The sequence below is a fragment of the Branchiostoma lanceolatum genome, chromosome 5 (assembly GCF_035083965.1).
Source record: "Branchiostoma lanceolatum isolate klBraLanc5 chromosome 5, klBraLanc5.hap2, whole genome shotgun sequence".
Lineage (NCBI taxonomy): Eukaryota > Metazoa > Chordata > Leptocardii > Amphioxiformes > Branchiostomatidae > Branchiostoma > Branchiostoma lanceolatum.
Genome location: NC_089726.1, coordinates 21,658,984 through 21,672,900, shown reverse-complemented (window position 1 = coordinate 21,672,900; position 13,917 = coordinate 21,658,984). Strand labels below are relative to the sequence as shown.

The 13,917-nt window shown below is 40.3% G+C and overlaps 1 protein-coding gene across 7 annotated transcripts; it reads left to right on the top strand.

The window, feature by feature from the left end:
- The first annotated feature begins 103 nt into the window (after nucleotides 1-103).
- On the top strand, nucleotides 104-12,006 carry LOC136435702 (thialysine N-epsilon-acetyltransferase-like). 7 transcript variants are annotated; one of them, XM_066429363.1, is made up of 7 exons: nucleotides 104-233; nucleotides 1,064-1,128; nucleotides 2,983-3,071; nucleotides 3,793-3,850; nucleotides 6,504-6,692; nucleotides 8,571-8,611; nucleotides 11,748-12,006. In XM_066429363.1, exons 3-7 carry the CDS (start codon nucleotides 2,988-2,990, stop codon nucleotides 11,913-11,915), a joined length of 540 nt encoding a protein of 179 aa, XP_066285460.1. In that variant the 5' UTR covers nucleotides 104-233; nucleotides 1,064-1,128; nucleotides 2,983-2,987; the 3' UTR covers nucleotides 11,916-12,006. The 7 variants fall into 7 exon arrangements, with proteins under 7 accessions (XP_066285460.1, XP_066285457.1, XP_066285458.1 ...); XM_066429360.1 differs by having other exon boundaries at nucleotides 1,064-1,135; XM_066429364.1 differs by lacking the exon at nucleotides 104-233 and adding an exon at nucleotides 9,204-9,232 and having other exon boundaries at nucleotides 988-1,135.
- Nucleotides 12,007-13,917: the final 1,911 nt, after the last annotated feature.

Sequence of the window (13,917 nt, the reverse complement as noted above, 5' to 3'; positions counted from 1 at the left end):
AAATCGTCCTATTTCACTAAATATGCGTGTGCGAGTCTTTTGTACTGCCTAACGATTGCCACTGCCACTAGGGTCTGTCACACATGTACAGACGGTCCTGGGAAGGAGAACGTATTTGCTGCGCATAGCATGCTGGGAGAAGCAAACTATCCTGTGAACGATTTAATTATTAGCGGGAGGGATTTCGCTGCACGACAGTCGTGATTTCTGCTTTATAGTAAACCAATTTTGAGGTAAGATTTTTGTTTTTACATTTTATCGATATCTCAGTCCCATGTGCTTTTTTTGACACCTGAGGTCTTTGGAACAAGGAACAGATATGTCTAGATATGATCGGATTGTTGGTAAATTCGGCCTGAAAATTGCAAAAAAGTTGTCTTGATTTATGCAAATAATACACCGTAACACGTACGCCTTTCATCGCGTTGTTATTATTCAAAATCGAAAATTCACACATCTATGTGCATTTGTAACTATACTATATTGACCATATCTTACCGTCCTTAAAAAACTGTGGATTATATGTATCAAATTAGGTAGTGGTATGTTTATTTCTAGTCGGTCTCAAATGACCCACATTTCCGACAACACGCCCACACTGCCCTAGGCCCTTTTCGGTGACAAAAAGTTCACCAGAACCTACACTAAAAATGGCAAATAATGAGTTAAAAACTACCCGGGACCAGGTAACAAGTAGACGTCGTAAGCCGACCATGCGCATACCGAGAGGTAATTTCACTTTTCTGGGACAGAATCTAGTCAAATCACCTAATTCAAAGGGCGGGCCGGGCTGTACCACATGCATTGGAGGAGGTGTTTGGTATTTATTTGAAAGCATAAGTGCTAAACATTTTAATCATCAACAATGAAATAAATAAAATGCAATGCATATCAAAACATGCACAAATGCTTGGCATAAACGTGATTTGAGTTTTCCTATCCCATTGCATAATCGCGGCCTGCATGTACCCCCCCCCCATACTTTTGGTTTGTAAATAGAACTGTCCATTTAAATCTCATATTCAAGAGTACTGTATGTCAGATGCGTTCTACCAACTTCCAGGGCTTCTAGTGGGAGTGGTTACTAGACCTTCTTGATCCATACCCGCTGTTTCTGCAACGCTCACGGTAAACCGTAAGGACCCACCTTCCATTTAATAGCTGTATTCGGTGATGTCATATCAAACAGATTATTCAACTTATTTCTTTCTTCGGATTATTTTCCTCGGGACTGTTCAGACAACTCATCCTTAGTTAAAAAAAAGACTTATCTCTTGAAGCACGTAAGGCTGTATTAGTATAAAAACCCTTATTTCACTGCACGAAATGGCCTCGTATCCCGGCGTATACGTACAGGGATTCCTCCGGAAATATTCCATATCCCGGTGCGGATTTAGCGTATCCGTTAGTTTTAACGGATACGCTAAATCCGCACCGGGATATGGAATATTTCCGGAGGAATCCCTGTACGTATACGCCGGGATACGAGGCCATTTCGTGCAGTGTTTGTTTGCCGATCTTTTAACGACTTTGTTATGAAGGTTTGATGTATGAATCAAGCCCGGCATGTTTTTGGTTGTGAAAGTTGGTGTAATGACTACAAGTACAACTGTCCAGTTCAAACGCTCCACCACTGTTTTTGTAAAAGTATTCTGGATGTTCTTAAAAACACCCGCAGCATGGCGTGTGAAGCTGAGCTTGGAAGATTCCAACTAGATTTTGGTGCATGGTTAAGTAATGAGTCATGATAGTTGAGTATTGGTTACGATTAAGACATCTAGACACCCTTTACAAGTAGATGGTCTATTGCCGCAACAGCATTGTATGTTAGATAGTAGCAACAGCAATGTATGTTAGATAGTAGCAACGGCATTGTATGTTAGATAGTAGCAACAGCATTGTATGTTAGATAGTAGCAACAGCATTGTATGTTAGATAGTGGCAACAGCATTGTATGTTAGATAGTAGCAACAGCATTGTATGTTAGATAGTAGCAACAACATTGTATGTTAGATAGTAGCAACAGCATTGTATGTTAGATAGTAGCAACAGCATTGTATGTTAGATAGTAGCAACGGCATTGTATGTTAGATAGTAGCAACAGCATTGTATGTTAGATAGTAGCAACAGCATTGTATGTTAGATAGTAGCAACAGCATTGTATGTTAGATAGTAGCAACAGCATTGTATGTTAGATAGTAGCAACAGCATTATATGTTAGATAGTAGCAACAGCATTGTATGTTAGATAGTAGCAACATCATTGTATGTTAGATAGTAACAACAGCATTGTATGTTAGATAGTAGCAACAGCATTGTATGTTAGATAGTAGCAACAGCATTGTATGTTAGATAGTAGCAGCAGCATTGTATGTTAGATAGTAGCAACAACATTGTATGTTAGATAGTAGCAACAGCATTGTATGTTAGATAGTAGCAAGAAAAACTGCTTGTACCGCGTGAAAGACATACTAGACAACAGCGGCAACTCATTTGTCTGTGATATCCTTTGCAAAATATCATCTTGACCATTGTCTTTTAGTCATTTTTTGTTAACACCATATTAGATAGAAAGATCTTTATTGGTAGTCAGCCAGTTTTCATATATCATTTTCGTCAAGAGATCATTTTTTAATTGAACACATCCAAGCATTACGTTTGTGAAGGTTAGACATCCAATATGTAAATATTGTATAACTGTATTTGTATAATACCTTCCCATCTTGTTTTACATTTCAATACCTCTTATGCATGACTGTGTGATTTGTTATGTAAAACCGTTTTTTCTAGTCATTGTAGATAAGTACTGGTTAGTTCTGCTAGTTCATTTTAGTGGCGCTGAAGAAGAGTGATGGATGTCACTCGAAACGTCCGGAAATAAATCTCCGAATTTTTATCCAGTTGTAGAGTCTGAATTCTCTTTGCACATCCAAGCATTGTTTTCACCGACCATCCGATTCTATTTCTGAACCACTGCTTCCAGGTAAGATGGCGCCCACTGGTAAAGATTTTGCTAGTATCATCCGACCCGCTCGCCCCGACGACTGTGGAGAAATAGCACGCATGATCAAGGTAATGTGCATCTTATATAGGGGAGGTACTATTTCGCAAAAGTGCAGTTTTTGCTGAGATACTCACCTAGAAATATGAATATAAAAATGTAAAAATGTTGTGATTTTTTAAATATTAACCCCCCTGTACATACCCCCTGAAGTTTGTAACATGACTATGTACTAAACTAGTATAAAGGTATGCTAGCAAACATAATTAATGACTTAAAGTATAAGTACTTTGAGGTAAAAAGACACTAAAGTGAATATCTGAACTCCAAATCTATTCTCCGCGCAGATATATAGACTATTCACAAATCACCCCCATTGCAAAAATGGACTAGTCCCATCAGATCATGTACAAAGTTCAAGTGGTTAGACTCCAATGATTTGCCAAATTTTGTGATTTCCGTGGTTAGATAGACCATATCTATATTTTGGATTGCGTATTTTACAAAATTGGAATTAATACCCCCCAACAAGCACCACTGATACTACGTAATTGCTACTCTAATATTCATATCAGTATAATATTAATATTAACATATCAATAGTGATAGTAATATCAATATTAATATATTAATAGTGATACTACTTGCTACTTAAGATATACAACGTTACTTTGATGTTTGCCGACTCGATAGTCGATACTTTTGTTTAATGGTATCCATTGTGCAGAAAAAAAGCTGAAGTTTTATCAATGTTTCCATAACGTTATATGTGTGTGATTTGTTCGAACCCAGGACCTAGCTGAACATCAGGGATCGGGGGCCGGCAGCTCGGAGACTGTCACAGCCGAAGGTAGTACGGAACTGTATAATTTATTTTTTGTTTGTTTGTTTGTTTGTTTGCATACCCGGTAAACCGCATCAAGGCGTAACGAACTAGGTTTGTACTGAAGAGTACAAGCTGCATATCCGGACGCGTTTGAGGTGTGGTGTTGTCCTCAAACACGGGACCTCCATTTAACGTCCTATCCGAGGGACGTCCCTAACAGAAGCTAGGTACTCATTTTCACCTGAGTAAAGCTGGGGCAGTCGTGTAAAGTGCCTTTCCCAAGGGCACAACGTCAATGGGACAAATCAGGGATGCCCGGATTCGAACCGGGTATCTTTGGGTTCTGGGACCAAACACCCTGCCACTACGCCACCGCGACGCCACGCTATATGTTTAGGCCAGGCTAATATTGGGATACTGCTAGCTATAGTGTGGTAGCCTGGTCCCAGTCTCTAGGGGTCGACGTAGGGGTGTTTTACCGGGCCCAATATGCTTTATTGATCCGTTTCTGTCAGCCTGTCTACTTAGCTGCCATATAGAATTTTTCGCAGTCTTTCTACTTTAGCTACCTTAGAGAGTTCCACCGCCTAATTCAATCCAAGGCCGTAAACACACCCCGAGCGGACTAAGCTGTCTGGGCGGGCGGGGATCCCTGCCAGCGCCGTAGAGATATCGGGGAGCCCCCGATGGTATGGTTCCAGGCTACTTGAGTGGCGTCGTGTGTGGCGTAACTTGGATTAAAAACTAGAATCGTTTGCTCAGAACCATTTAGACCCGGAATCGATACTCTGACATGCCCCGATGTTGTGCCCTTTGGAAAAGAGTTTATATGACCACCCCGACCAATCGATCGCTTTGAAATTCAGGTTAGAATCAGCCATGACCCGACAAATTGCTTCCTTAGTTTGCTTTAATGACGAAATCTGACAAAACAAACTCGCGAGTGAGATGTTGGAAGGGGTCAGCTTTTTATAAGATGTTTTCAGATTGACAATTTTGTCACTATGGACATGAGAGGAGCTGACCGCGATTTAACGTTAAAAATAGTTTCTACTACGTTAAATCGCAGCCAGCTTCTATCATTTCCAAAGTGCCAAAATTGTCAGTCTGAAAACATCTTTTGAAAGCTGACACCTTTCAGCATCTCACTGGCGAGTTTGTTTTGCCAGATTTCGTCATTAAAACGACATGAAGCAATTTGTCGGGTCATGGCTGATTCGAATCTGAGTTTCAAAGCGATCGATTGGTCGGGGTGATATCGATGACTACTGCGCCTTGCGGCTAAGTTGTCTTAAGTGGGTCACACACGTGCCAATGTTGTTGCTTTTTCATCGCCATCTCGCCATCGTAAGTTCCAACCAGACGGGTATGGGTAGCCGTAACGATCTCTGGAAAGGAAAGGAAAGTGATGTCGAACCAGTTTAGCTCAAATGAACTCAATGAACAGATGAGCTAATCTTCCACTGGTCGTGACAGAGAAGACAGAGGCTATGTACAGTATTTACAGGTTCATTGTACTGGGGAAATTCCCCTAGCTCTTTTCGACAAGCACAATGAACAGATGAGCTAATCTTCCACTGGTCGTGACAGAGAAGACAGACGCTATGTACAGTATTTACAGGTTCAGTGTACCGGGGAAATTCCCCTAGCTCTTTTCGACAAGCACAATGAATAGTGAACCACGGCTTAGCGTCCCGTCCTAAGGACTGCGACCCTTTCCGGTAGCGTGCATGTCGGGTGAGCGACACAGCCGGGATTGAACCCGGGGCTCCTAGTTGCAGAGGCAAGATCTCTAATCATTGGACTACGCATGCTACCTGAATTTTCAATCCTTCTGTGATCGGTGATATTAAGTGTACATAGGTTACATATATCTATTTCTAGCCTAATCCGTGGTTAGCAAGGGAAAAGCATTGAGCCAGCGGTCACTACGGAGGATGGTACTCAGGCTAGATATATCAACTCATGCCTACATTCAAAAGCTTCACGGCTGTAAAATCTCTAGAAATTGGACACATAGTTCGCGCATTCGCTCTACTGCCCTACTCAGTTGCTACAAGTGACAATAAAATCAGTCAATGCACTGGTAGCGAAAACAATGGCAAAAAGTTCGCTTGAACAAGAATATATTGCATCTAGGAGGATATACTTAGAATAGACAAATACCAATGTTAACTAATTAACGCCATTTCTGTCATTCTTACTTTGATTAGTGTAAATAAGAAAGTACTCGCATAAGGATACTAATTTTCAACAGTTTGGCAAAATATCTTGGGAAAGGCACTTAACACAAATTTCCTCACTTCACTCAGGCTTCGGTTAGGGATGTCCCTCGGATAGGACGTTAAATAGAGGTCCTGTGTTTGGGGAGAGCCACACCCCGCGCACGTTAAAGAACCCACCACACCTTTCGAAAAAGAGTAGGGGCATGTCTCGGTGTGCGATGGTCCAAACCTTACAGTCTGGTCTGGGTTGACATCTTGAAAAGGTGATAGTCACCTGTTATGTCAATCCTTCCACAAATGTGGTAAATCTGAATAAATAAATAAATATTAGATAGATATTGCATGCAACAGCCCTGACTTCACTGCAACGTTTACAAAAATCTAACAATAGTTGCATATTAAAAATAACTGCTACGTAACGACCATGAGAGATTCAAATGATTTTGTTACAGCGTTGCGAGAAGACGCGTTTAGAGACGACCCTTACTTCAGGGCGCTCGTAGCGGAAGTTCCAAGTACTGCAGATGGATCAGGTGGCGAAGCACAGCTGATCGGCTATGCTATGTACTATTTCTGCTACTCACCCCTCGTACGCAGAGCTGTGTATCTGCAAAGCTTCTACGTAAAGCCGCCATACAGAGGTGAAAATTATTCTTTTTCTACACTGAATCATAAACATGCATGAACGAAATTAAAATCAATGACGATACCCAATCTTCTGTTATATGCATGGTAATGCCCATTTGCCATATGGCCATTTGCCATTATAAACATGGTAATGAATTATGTGATTGAAATGTATAGCCGTCTACCAAGAACACTGTTAAGATGATAGAATATCCATTCTATCGCAACACATACTTTACGAACATCTGGAAACGTATGTATATATATATATACAGGATTTCATGTTTGCTTGTTTTGTATGTATTTAGGTTATGTTGCTGTGCATATATTGCTTAACTATGGACAAGTGAGTGTGTGAGACAAATAAATAGTAAAACAACGGTGCGTTAGAGTAAAAATAAACTTCTTCCATACAAACTTTACCTAAAGCAAGAAAATGCTGATGCGCAACTCATGCACGCTTGAAGGTACGCACAAATGTGAAGGGGCCCTTAACCCTATCCAGACTGGGGGGGGGGGCTAAAAGTGCCCGCGCCAACTTTGACATCGTATAACTGCCGAACGACATACGCTAGGACTACCAAACTTGGTGACTTTTCCTAAAATTGTTAAATTCTATGATTTTTCGTGTTGCCATGGCAACGGGTTTCTGGAAGGCATTTTATGCAAAAATCACTGATTTTTTAAAAACAATGATATTTCTTAGGTTTTCTTGCTCAACCACACTAGTTTTCCTACTTGTATAGCATCATGTAAAATAAGATGTAACTTTCATGATTTAATATTCATAATTCATGCTAATTTGATGACGTAATCGGTCAAAATCCAAGATGGCGGACAATTACACTATTTTAGGTATCAACAGGCTTTCCGCCTTCAAAATCGTCATTACGTGGCATTTTCTTTACCAGAAACATTTAGATCAACGTTTCTAATCTATTTTTAGCGTTTTTTGGGGTCATAAGTGGAAAAAAAGTATTTTTGAAAATTTCAAAATGGCCGATCCAAGATGGCGGATCCCAAGGGGTCGCTAACAACACGTGACGTCATTTAATGACGTCATTTTGACGTCAACGTAGTTACGATTTACGTTATATGTCTTGTTATACCTTAAAACGACAATACATACTATTTTGTTTAATAGCTTTAGATATTACGCGAATTTCCTATTTAGCCAATAAAAGCACATCAATGACGTCATAATTACGTCATATTGCGTCATAACGTCACCAAAATTCTAGGAATTATAAAACTTTACATGAACATCACCCCCTACAAATTTGGTGATGATACATCATACCGTTTAGAAGTTATGAAGGGGGGGCCGAATGAGCCTCCCCCCAGTCCCAGATATCCCAAAAAGCCCGGTCTGGATAGGGTTAAGGGCCTGTCAGACTTGTGCGTATAGACAAGTCCGCATGAGTTGCGTATTAACATGTTTTTGGTTTAGGTTAAGTTTGCAACCGAATAAGTGATTTCTTAGGCTCGATCACTAGGCTGCACAACGGTGGGTCGAAGTAGAAAACAACTTACTCCCCGCAAAATTTACTTAAGGGTCCTGTCACACTTGTGCGTATAGTTAAGTGTGCATGAGTTCCGCAGTAACATTTTTTTGGTTTAAGTAAATTTTGCGGAGAGAAAGTTGTTTTCTACTTTGACCCATCGTTGTGCAGTCTGGTTATCAAACCAAAGAAATTACTTCATCGGCTGCAAACGTAACCTAAACCAAAAACATGTTAATACGCAATTCACGCGGGCTTGTATATACACACAAGTGTGACAGGGGCTTAAAGCAAAAAAAATGTTACTGCGGAACTCTTAAATATGCGCATAAGTGTGACAGGGCCTTACAAGAGTGCAGAATAATCTTTGTTGTGTCTTTTTGTCCTCAGGTCGTGGCATCGGTTCATCTCTTATGAAGGAAGTAGCAAAGGTTCGTCCAGTATTACAAAAGTTCATCTGAGTTATGCTAGGGTTATATATTCCATCCGGGTCCCGCCCGGACTGTCTTTGAGAACAAAAAGTATGATATAAAAGACAACAAAAACACGAAACGTACCCAAAATTATTCAAGAGCATAGCTTGAGCATTGGCATACACGTTAATTTTTCGTTTCCACAAACAGCCCGGTCGGGCCCCGGTTATGCATCGGTCCCATTTCTAATCCGAGGCCCGACCGGGCAGCTTGTGGGAACGAAACCTATAATTTAAGAGACAGCAAAATGCACAAAACGTGAAAAAATTGCTCCTAACCACATATCTTGTATATGCATTTTTTTTAATGCATTTTCGCAAACAGCCCGGCCGGGCCCCGGATTGGAAATGAGACCGAAGCATTAGGAAATGTGACCCTAGCATAAGTAAAGTACTCCATGCCCTGTTTTTAGGATCGCTTATGATCCATGGTAATGTTTTTTCTACATGTATCCTCCGTTGCAGGCTCCTTCCGGCTGATTTCTTTGTCAAGTTATAGTTTTACTATTACATTTTTTTTTTCCTTTATATCAATATTGCTGGCCGGGAAGGTGTCTACGTCCACTCGGCGTCTCAAAGGGTAATAAAAAGACACTTAGGGCACTGTCACACTTGTGCGTATATACAAACCCGCATGAGTTGCGTATTAACATGTTATTGGTTTAACTTTAGTTAAGTTTGCAGCCGAAGAAGTAATTTCTTTGGTTTGATAACCAGACTGCTCAACGGTGGGTCAAGGTAGAAAACAACTTCCTCTCTGTGAAATTTACTTAAACCAAACAAATGTTACTGCGGAACTCATGCGCACTTGAATATACGCACAAGTGTGACAGGGCCCTAAGTGGCAATCGGCATGGACTTGTAAATTCCGCGCTCCACGGAGGGTGCACGCACCGCTGGCTGCACGATCTCACGCCGTAACCATGCGCCCTGCATTGTCCCGACAAGTTTCCATAAGGGCCCTGGCACACGTGTGCGTACATTGAAGTGCGCATGAGTTCCGCAGTAACATTTTTTTTTGGTTTAAGTAAATTTTGCAGGGAGGAAGTTGTTTTCTACTTTGACCCACTGTTGGGCAGTTTAGTTATCAAACCAAAGAAATGACTTCTTCGGCTGCAAACTTAACCTAAACCAAAAACATGTTAATACGCAACTCATACGGACTTGTCTATACGCTATACGCACAAGTGTGACAAGGGCTTAACCCTATCCAGACTGGGCTTTCTTTGATTGGGGGTTTGGGGGGGGGGGTGTTGGGAGCTCATTGCCCCCCCCCATAATGTGTTTTTGAAATGAAATAAACCGTCACCATAGCCCTTAATCCGTCGCGATAACCCTTAATCTGTCACCATAGTCCTTAGTCCGTCACCCTTGCCCTTAGTCCGTCATCCTTACCCTTAATCCATCAGCATAATCTTTATTCCATCACCAGAGACCCTAATCCGTAACCCCAGTCCTTAATCCTGTGTAAAAAAAAACTGTAACTTGAAAAAGAAATCAACCGATTTAGAATACGCATTTTATAGTATACATATGTGATCAGTACACATGGTATTTGGGTTGGTATTAGCAAATCGACCCCGGGCTCCAATGTGGACTACCGTGCATTGTCCATGAAAACTGTAGTTATCTCCATGAAAAATGGAGATAAAGTTTTGGGTGTGTCTGTGTGTGTGTGTGTGTGTGTGTCTGTGTGTGTGTCTCTGTGTGTGTTTGTGTTTCCGCACTACTGTAGTCAGCATAACTCAAGAACCTCTTGATGGATTACGATGATATTTGATATGTGGGCGGGTGTTGGGAAGCCGAAAGTCAAGGTCGATTTTGGGCCCCCTGGTATGTGACCTTGGTACTGCAGCAGAACTTCCGCTTTTGTATCTTTTGATCTGGACGTGCTATGGTCTTGATTTTTGGCTGGCTGATAGCTTGTGATGTAATAAAGTAGTGGTGTAGGTTTGGGCCCCCTAGTTGTTGTTATCTTTGCATACTTAAAATGTGAAATGTTCGTATCCTTTGCATAATCAAAATGTGAAATGCGGTGAACACACAGGACTTCAATGTTGCTACTTTTCTGAAGAATGCTGACATAAAGCATTTTCATGACATCCAATGTAGGCTTCAATACTCTTTTCAATAATTTATTTATTTAAACAAGTTACCATGCACGAAATACCCCCTCTTTTACACATTCACGGATGAACAAAAAGCTACCTTTCTCTTGAAATCACAGAACCCACAAGCACTAGAAAAAGTGGGACTTTTCGTCTTCCATTGCCTCTAAAAAAGAAGTCAAACCCAGCTTGTTTAGATATAGCCAACAGTTGTAAGAACCTACCAAAAATTTAAGATTTCATATGAAAAAGAAAAATATCTAGATATACAAAATGTTAACTATCGCCGAGCTATGACTAAACTAAGGATCAGCGATCATCCACTGCAAATTGAAGTTGGTAGGTACAACCAGACTCCACCAAATGACAGAATGTGTACATTCTGTGACAAGGATTGTATAGAAGATGAAATACATTTTATCTTAGAATGCTCATTATACTCAGACATGCGCAGATCCCTCGTAAGTTCAATACAACTAGACATGAAATATGCGCATCTTACAAATAACGAGTTATTCACATGTATTATGTCTTCTAGAAACTACGTTATAATCGAAAAACTATGTGAATTTGTGTACAAATGTTTCAAGAAGAGAGAAGAGACTCTGTAGATTTAGATGGAATGTATCACAATGTTCTTTTTCTTTTACTCCATGTTACCTAATGCATTTAGCCCATGTTGGGCATGAATATGCAATAAAGTTCATTGTCATTGTCATTGTCATTGTCATTAGTAGCCTATTGTTACAACAAAGTCAGTCACAGCCCACTGACATATGTATGTTTTCCCCTATGCTTCTACCATTTACTTGCAATTAGCCCACGGGCCTGAACTTTCAATAAACTTCTTTATATTGTCACACTTATTATTGTGTATTATGTGATTGTAAACCCTGCAGCAATTCAGCACTAACTGCCACTGCACGAGTAATTTCAGACCTATAAAAAATGTGAAATGCGGTGAACATAACTCTTTTCTCGCTTCAGATCGGCGTGGAAAACAGCTGTAACAAGATGAAGTGGACTTGCCAGGGCTGGGACGACGTCGCCATCAAGTTTTACAAAAAATGTGGCGGTAAGGACATCACTGAGGGGTTGAATTGCCACCTCTTTAACATGGACCGCGAGGAACTGATAGAATTTGCGAAGCCCTGAAGAAGGCGCCTGGGCCTGTGTTTGCTGATACAGCTCGCACTATTGATGCATGTGAAATTTTTAGCCTTCAGCAAAAAAAAAGACTATTCAATTCCCTTTGCGAATGTATATTTTTGTGTGTATGTGTGTGTGTCAGTGTGTGTGTATTTGTGTGTGTTTGTGTGTGTGTGTGTGTATTTGTGTGTGTCTGTGTGTGTGTGTCTCTGTGTGTGTGCGTGTATTTGTGTGTGTTTGTCTGTGTGTTTGTGTGTGTCTGTGTTTGTGTGTATTTGTGTGTGTGTGTCTGTGTGTGTATTTGTGTGTGTGTGTCTGTGTGTGTGTGTGTGTGTGTTTGTATCTGTGTGTGTGTGTGTGCGTGCGCGTGCGCGTGTGTCTGCCGAACTGCTGGATAATGCATAATCAACTTAAAAAGCTTAAGAAGTATTATTGAAATGAATAAAAAAAATATTCGGAACACAGAGCCCTATTGATGGTCCCTGACCCTTATAAAAGTCACAGGTATGACATAAATTGTATAATTTTATACTGCAAAGGAATAATATCACGGACTGGACCTTACAAGATGGAGGTATAATATAGTAAAACATCGGGTACGGCCAGGACTGGCAAGAGAAATACAACAAGACTGGAATCAGTCAAGGAAAGGGTTCCTCCCTAGAAATTAAGACACACTGGAATGAAACTGGGTTTGAGTAGCAAAACCCCCATCCTACCAGCTTTGTAGTACCTACTCACATATATATATATATATATATATATATATATCTATCTGTATATTGATGTCAATTTTCTTACATTTCAAGATTATTGTCATGTAGTTTATTTTGAATAATTTGCTGCTCATGTGCTTTGCATGTTTTAATTTGTTCTTCATTTTCAGTATTTGTAGTATTTGTTTTGTACTTTTGTGATGTACTCTGTTGATGACGACACGAAAATAATCTGTAAGCTTAAGTATGTCGTCATCACGTCCTGTATTTGAGGGGGACATTACGTGTACGATGTCAAAGAAAAGGTACGGGGTCAGAAAAAGTCTGACATGGATTTCTATAACAATCAAAATACCATTGTGCCGATGGTGATAAAGATTATGAAGAAGAATCAGATTAAAAATCCCGTCATCAAGCTGTATAAGAAGATGGTCAATACCGTTTATCATCTCCTTAAAGAGGAAGCCTGGACTATAAAACCACCCAATAGATTCAGCTAACGTAAACTCCCAGACCTCAGTCTGCCTCTGAATGCCGTGGTGTTTACATCAGGGGAGGGCTCGCTGGCTTAGACAGTTTACTAAGTATTGAAGTTACTTCAGCACACGTTTGAAATGTAGAAAAGGATTATCAAAGTATAGTTGCACATAAACAAGTCAGCTTTGTAGTTACTAACAAAGAATATGAATCAACACTGGCCTGCCATGCTCACTGGTAGAATGTCTGGCAGGCTGTCAGTATACAAATTACATGTACAGTTCTACAGAGCCCTAGTCTATACTGGTTTCTGTCAGACTACCAAGTAGACACCACAATTACATGTATTAGGCATATTTCTAGACACACAGCTATCAAAGCTGATTCACCTCTTAGGAAAATATAGATAAAATTTCAACTTTGCTTTGACAGTTGAAAACACAATGTTATGGTTTTCGGAAAGTTGCCTAGTAAAGTTACGTATTGTATTGATTACGTAGCTTTGTTACACCTATACATGTATGATGTATCTGAGTTATTTTTCTTTGACAACGTTTTCTTCAAAAACTAGTGAGAAAAATACAGAATTTTTCAAAAATCGAGACGTCAGTTAATATGCAAATGAGTTCCTGTCGTCTGCTCTGATCCCATTCTGTTGTTCTTGGAGCCAGACGGGTAGAGATCCCCTACAGAGGATAATCCATTTATGATGTTGGGATGAGGGTTGGAGTCAATTTAGCAACTAACTCCCTGACAGATTATAGTTTTTATAGTAGAAGGACCCTGGGTCCTCCTGGCTTCCTCTTTAAGGCCCT

Bases quoted from the DNA above. Each gene is read 5' to 3' on its own strand.
- LOC136435702 (XM_066429363.1), top strand. From the start codon at position 2,988: ATGGCGCCCACTGGTAAAGATTTTGCTAGTATCATCCGACCCGCTCGC. The intron at 3,851-6,503 runs GTAGTACGGAAC...ATTTTGTTACAG, and splicing joins GGAGACTGTCACAGCCGAAG to CGTTGCGAGAAGACGCGTTT. The intron at 8,612-11,747 runs GTTCGTCCAGTA...TTCTCGCTTCAG, and splicing joins TTATGAAGGAAGTAGCAAAG to ATCGGCGTGGAAAACAGCTG.